This window comes from Chrysochloris asiatica, unplaced genomic scaffold (genome assembly GCF_000296735.1).
Source record: "Chrysochloris asiatica unplaced genomic scaffold, ChrAsi1.0 scaffold00199, whole genome shotgun sequence".
NCBI lineage: Eukaryota > Metazoa > Chordata > Mammalia > Afrosoricida > Chrysochloridae > Chrysochloris > Chrysochloris asiatica.
This window is the reverse complement of record NW_006408717.1, coordinates 3,169,587-3,176,644: the sequence shown is the minus strand read 5'-3', so window position 1 is coordinate 3,176,644 and position 7,058 is coordinate 3,169,587. Positions and strand designations below refer to the sequence as shown.

Here is a 7,058-nt window from a genome sequence, read left to right as displayed (position 1 = left end):
TTTCTACTCCCGTAAAGATTTACACCCTCGGAAACCCTGTACAGGGTCGCTATGGGTCGGAACCGACTCGATGGCACTTAACAACAACAACAACAACAACTATATGCTATATTTGGATAGGGCCAGTGATGACATTTACATTTTCTAGTGAAACTTTCTGACCGACTCATTTAGACAGTGATTTTTCCCATTTATTATAAGAAATTGGAGCGCTGTTGTGGCATTTCAGTATAAGCACTGAAATGTTAACCACAAGGTTGACAGTTCAAACCCACCGGTCATTCCTTAAAAACACTATACAAGGTCACCGTGAGTCAGAACTGACTCAATGACACTTAACAACAACAGTAATTATAAGAACTTATTTTTATTCATAGTAGAAATACAATTTTTTGTGTCTTGCTGCTTATTTATTAATATATGCTACTTATTAATATATAGCTACAGTTTTAATAATTCTAAGTCTGTAAAATTTGGATGAAATGTTTATTTTAAAAATATATCTGTATAAGATTGTTATGAGTTGGTACCGAGTCAATGGCACCTAACAACAACAACAACAGGCTTATTATTAGAGAAGGCTGTTATCTCAATTACAAGTTAATAATTTCTAGAATTGGAGAGATTAAGAACTTTGTATTTTACAGTCCAAATGAGTAATTTTCTACCCTAACAGATTTGAGTTTGTTTTTTGTCTCACTTTGATTAATCTTGTCTTATTTATGGAGAAATACTTTTAAGTAATATGTTATTAAGGCTAATACTTCCATTTTTAAGGAGAACCTGCGTTCCTTCACAAAAGATGCTCATGCTTTAATTTATAAAGATCTTCCTTTTGAAACTTTGGAAGTTGATGCAAAAGTGGCATTAGAATTATTTCAGCACAACAAGTAAGTGTTAGTTTTTTGAAGCAATGTTAAAAGTCTCAGAATTACATATAATAAAAGAAATTCAGCTCTTAGAATTGGCAACTTTTATTTTCAGCTCCAAGATGTATTCTCCTGCACTAGGCTGTTACTGAGAAAAACATTGTCACCAACTGTTTTACTTCTCCATTTGTTGGCCAAATATACATACAAAGTGGTTTTGTCCCTTTTCTTTCCTTTGTGAAATGATAACATATATTAAGAAACTATTACTTTGTGTGCTTTTGTAGACTGTCCCATCCTTCCACTCTGAATAGAAAAGAATAAATTAAAAATGCCTGTAATTTGAAAACTAATGCATTTACATGACTAGGTCATAAGTATTCTGCCTGTAAATTTTCCTGTTGGATATTTTTTGTCACCATTTTAAATCCTGCTTTCCCATTTTCCCATTCAGGTAATATCTTTTTTTAGCTGTAAGTAGTTAAAATTTAATATCAATCTAATTGAAAATTTGAGCTAATTAATTAAAAAGGGAAATCTGCTGCAAAAAAAAATACAATTTATGAGTATGTCTTAAAACAAAATCTACAGTCACAAATTGTGAAAGGTTATGAATTAGATTTTCTTTAGGTATTTAGAAATCAGTCACACATTTTCATAGGAGTAGTTTATTATACATATATTCTTGAGTTTATCCAAAAAAACCTTCTTGATACACACTTGTCTTTTCTCAAACATATATCCCTTAGAATGTTCTTCCATAAGACATTATTTGGTATGCTGAAAAATATGCACTGTGTCCAATTAACTTTGGAAAAACTGGCATAAACAAATTTAATCAGTTTTTAATAATTCATGTGCACTGTAAAGTCTCCCAAAGTAGATTTAGAAAGCGGCAATATTTTCTAATTTTATGTGTCTTTTAATATTGATTACACATTGAAATGATAACATTTAAGATATATAGTGAAGGACCTTACTATGAATGAGCTCATTTTGGGGATTTGAGGATTTAAGGTACTTGTGGAACATCCTAGTGAGGGATCAGAAAGGTCTTGGATATACAGTTTAGGGCTCAGAAGGCATGTGGATTAGAGGCAGGGGTATAGGGTATCTAAAATGCTTTAGTGATTAACTAAAATTGTGCAAATCCAGGAACTAGCCTAGAGAAAGTGCTTAGGGTGACAAGAGGGTCTAGAACAGAATCTGCAGGAACACTACATTTAAGGAAAGAGGAGAAAAAGAAGATTGGCAGAGGTGAAATACACAGAAGAGTGTGTGATAGAAGCCTGTGGAAAGAACACTTTAAGAAGTAGTGCTGTAGCTACTTAAAGTAAATAAATACCTGCTGATTTACAGAAGTAGATATTGTTCAGCAGCTTAATTGTGATGAAATCATCGAAGAATTTCTAAGAGCTTAGAAAGAAAAAATTTAAATGATAATATGGTAGCAATGAGAGATCTATCAAAATAAAATCCAGTAATTGGCTGAAAAAAAAAAAAAAAAAGTAGTGAGCAGTGATACGGAAATGAAGAAGCAAAAATATCTATTAGGGTGACACCAAGGAGGCACCTGTGACTTTGGTGAGAACAAGTAGGTGGAGTTGTGGGCCTGTGGTCAAATTAAAAGGAGAGGATAAGGGGATGGGAAGCAAGAAGGGGGTGGGGAGGCTCAAGTATAGACCGCTCTTTCAAGAAGTATGGCTGAAGAGGAAGAGAAAGAATGTTACCTTTAAACAGCTTTTTGTATATTTAAAGGTTTGGGTTTTTTTCCCCCCGTTTCTTTGCTGTTTGTCAGGTACAAAATAGATTTTATAGAAGAGAAGGCATCGCAGAACCCTGAGAGAACAGTTAAACTAAACAAGTAAGCAAAAATCTAAACGCTAACTCCTTTTCTAATTAATAGTAAGGCTTAGCATTATTGCTACCAGAATGAAGTGTACAATGAAAATAGATGAATTTGTACCATGTCATTACCTTTTATGACTTTATATTTTATTCCTCTGTTCATTATTTATTATCAAGGGAATTGGAGATTTTTAATTATTTTCAGAAACAGTTGTGGTTTCTGTTCCTCATTGTTATTTTTATTTCTGCATTTCAAAAGTTGAAAAAGCCATTGTATAAAAATTGATAATTTGAGAGTTATTTTTAATTTCAGAATTGCATATAAAATTGTTATGGCTGGAACATGATAGTTCATATGTATGCAGAAATATGGATACTGACTAATCAGTTACTACTTAGGTTATTGTTGTTGTTGTGTGCCATCAAGTCAATTCCGACCCATAGCGACCCTGTATAGGGTTTCCAAGGAGCAGCTAGTGAGTTTGAACCGCTGACCTTGCAGTTCAAACAGCTTTGCAGTCTGGCACATTAACCCACAGTGCCACATATATGTAAAACCAAATGTGCTTTCTGAAGTAGGGATGAAAGGTTTACTGCTCATGTTGATAGTCTTCTATGGACAACAGGTTCCATGACAATGTGTCATACAAAGTTGACTTCATGGCTTTTATATGCTGCCTCACATCATGTTTTGTTAGGACTTACCTTTTTCCCTCTAGAAGTCTGCTCTTTGTTTCTGGACATCATCTGTTCTACATAATGTCACCAATGAGCTTTGGTGAGGCTGTAGGATGTTAGTTTTAGATATTGGAACCCTTGATAACATGATGTGTTCAGTGACTTAAACTTTGAAGTTATATTAATACTTAGGAAGAAAAAGTTTCACTTGACTTTAATTTTTCAAAAAAGATTTTGGTTTCTTGATTTGAGATCATTATGCCAGGGGTTGTTAAAACCAAATTGAGCCATGATAAATGTTCTTGTTCATGATAGAATGTTTTTTTGGACCTAGGGTGGTGCATATTGGCAAAAAATAAGAATAAATAGATTTTTTTTTTCCCAAATTGACAGTCATAAGTGGTTTGGTTTCAAGATTTTATTTATTTATTTTTAAATCAAATCAGATTTGGTGATTTCATAGATGTGAGTGAGGGCCCTCTTATTCCAAGAACCAGTATTTGTTTCCAGTATGAAGTATCAGCGGTTCACAATCTTCAAGCCAAACAGTCAAGTCTTGTACGAAGATTCCAGGGTCTTTCTTTACCTACTGATTTAAGAGTAAGTAAAACTTCCAAGTTTCAATGCTTTCAGTTTGAGAACGGTTGTATTTGGTTTGATTTTATACCAATTTGAGAGATACAAATTTTTATTTTCACCAAGTTGTGTGACACTGTGAGTTACAAACTCAGTTTTATGATTAAAAACAATTTTGCCTATGATGTAAATAGATAATTTACTAAAGAAGCTGTTGAAACTTTGAATAAAATGAAGATAATATTTTTAATTTTTCAGATTATCACAGATGAGGGTGGATTGAGAGGGCATTAGGGTACATATTGCTAAGATCCTTCTGGAATGCCTTTTGGCCTTATATTTGGCATGTTCTTCTCATCTATTTTAATGATCTATTTGTAATCTGAGGAATGTGATGGCTTCATAAGATAGGCACTGAACTGTGAACCACTTGGTCTGTGGTTTGAGCCCGCCAGCCGCTCCACAGGAGAAAGGTGAGGCTTTCTGCTCCTATGAAAATGTTAAGCCTCAGAAACCCTATATAGGATCACTATCAGTTGAAATCAACTCGATGGCGCTTAACCCACTTTAATCTGGCACTATAGGGTAAGCACTAGACTGCAAGGTCAGTTTGAACCACGCAAGATCAGTGGTTCAAACTCAACAGCTGCTCCTTGGAAACCCAATACTGGGTTGCTAAGTTGGAATCAACTAGACGGCACTTGACCCTGCCTTTCTACCACCAGATGTTTCCCACTGGTCTGCATATGCACGCTTGTTCTCTACCTTCTCTTTTATGATAGTGAACGATCTGTGTCTGCTTTTATCAAAGACCAACCGTGGTATTGTTTCCTCAGATTTCATTCTCTCTCGTCTTCTCTAGGACTCCATTTCTACAGTTATTCTACCATCAATATTTCCCTTTCAGAAAGATTTCCATTAGCATTTTAAATATCTTATATCTATCAGACTGCCTCCTTAACTTTACATCCCCTGTGTAGTGTGTGACTCACTTTCTTGTTTTCTACCTATAGGTATCTCTATCTGTAGTTTTTGTCTCTATTTCACTTCTCATTCTGTCTTCAACTTGCTCCAGTTAAGCTTCCACACGTCATTGCTCTGAAACTAGCTTGTAAAGGTCTACAAAAAAAAGAAACAAACACATTGCCCTCAAGTTGATTCCAACTCTTAGCACCCTACAGAAGGATTTCAAAGTCTATTGAAATAAAGATTTCAGAATCTTTATAGGAGCGGAAAAACTTACCTTTCTCCCAAAGAGAATTGGTGGATTTGAACTGATGACTTTGCTCTTAGCAGTCCAGTATCTAACTCATCACCACTGGCCAAGGTTTTCAGTGACCTCCATGTTGCTCAGTGCAGCAGTCATATTGCTGTTTTTCTTCATAAGTATAGGTAAAGTTCATCAAATTGTAGTGGGTTACTTTTTTTTTTCCAGAGTACTTTTTTTTAATACACAAATCAAATCACATTTCCCTGCTTCAAACTTTGTAACTATTCCATAAATAAAATCCTAAACTTTTACTTCCCTCACAGAAGTCTACATTATCTGTCCTTGCCTACTTTACTGAATTCACCTCTTCTCTCTCTGTCCTTCACCCACTGTGCTCTGGCCACACTTATTTCCTTCTTGAATCTGGCAAACTGATCCCCACTGTAAAGTTTCTGCACTGTCTGTTCGTACAGACTGTGCCAAGTATGACTTTTATTTAAGCATATCATACTACTTTTTCCTCGCAAGGGGTTTCGGGTGGATATTTTATAATGTTAACTTTTATTAGAGATCTTGCCGTCTTATTGAGCATGAAATTGTCACTGGCCCACCCATATGCCTCAGTGTCACCTTCAACTGACTTGCATAGTTAATGTTTATTATTGTGCTCTTTGCAGAGTTTTAATTAATGCATTCTGATAATCCTCTGCTGCATAAGAGTGTTAAGGATTAATGAAATTGGTTCTGCAATTTTACTACTATCTTTGTTAGGTTTCACTTTTTCCTTAGTATAATTTGCTATTGCTGGATGTGTCATTTTGCTGTGAAAATGTCACAATCGCTTCTTAATAAACTTCTCCTGGTGATTACTTATGATTTGAAGAATGGCCTCTAACCAAACCTAAACCCATTGCCATTGAGCCAACTTAGACTCATACTGGCCCTGTAGGACAGAGTAGAACTGCTGCATAGGGTTTCCGAGACCGTAAAGCTTTAGTGGAGCAGACAGCCTCTTTTCAACCATGGAGTGGCTGGTGGAGTTGAACTGCCAACTTTGCTGTTAGCAGCCAAACACTTAACCTACTACACCACCAGCCCTTTTTAGAATGAGCCTTAGCATGTTGAAATTAACTATTCATGGAAAGAACTATAGTTTGTGGGAAACTAGGACAGGATTTTTTGCTTCCTATTAGAAGGAATGCTTTCTATAATGAAAATGATTAAGAGGCACAAGAGAGGAAGATGGTATATTCAGTTCTTAAGCAGGTGTTCCCTAAATGACAAACAAAGCACCTGTTTTATGCAATGTCATTTTCCTTACTCTGACCCACTTTTATAACCATATATGTGCTGCCTAACTATTTATTTTGTTTAAACTCTATATGAAGACTCAGTCCCTTTTATTTTAGCTTTACTACTTTGTTTAATTCATACTAAATCTTTTCTTTTTAAGGCACATTTTACAATATGGAATAAGCTGTTGGAAAGATCTAAGAAACTGGTAAGTGTTTTTGACAACTGATTGAGAACTTTTTTATGAAGAAATTGTTTTCTTTGAGATTAAGCATCAATAACCAAAATTAAAAAGGAAATGAATAGTCTCAGTAGCCAAATCAGTGCTGTGATTGTTTATCCCAGTAGTATTTTGGCAGAAGGAAAGTTATAGTTTGGAAATTCTCTTTTGATTTTATTTGTGTATGTCATAGAAAGGATAATGTAGACCCTGAAGAGTAAAAAGATATTTCCATATAGTAGTAAAAGATATTAATGGTTGTAATGGTGTTAAGTAAGTCTTATGATAATTAAAAAAATAAATCTAATGAACATTTAAAGGATTAAAATTTGAGAGGTTGTGGTGCTGTTTGGTGGTTATATGC

At 34.7% G+C, this 7,058-nt stretch overlaps 1 protein-coding gene across 1 annotated transcript in view; it reads left to right on the top strand.

Moving 5' to 3' along the window:
• The window catches only part of MRPL39 (mitochondrial ribosomal protein L39), a 38,463-nt gene that overhangs the window by 26,173 nt on the left and 5,232 nt on the right, over positions 1-7,058 (top strand). Inside the window, exons 6-9 of the mRNA XM_006872464.1 lie at positions 778-890; positions 2,668-2,733; positions 3,842-3,995; positions 6,635-6,682. Coding sequence (XP_006872526.1) covers positions 778-890; positions 2,668-2,733; positions 3,842-3,995; positions 6,635-6,682 — 381 coding nt within the window. The remainder of the gene's footprint in view (positions 1-777; positions 891-2,667; positions 2,734-3,841; positions 3,996-6,634; positions 6,683-7,058) is intronic.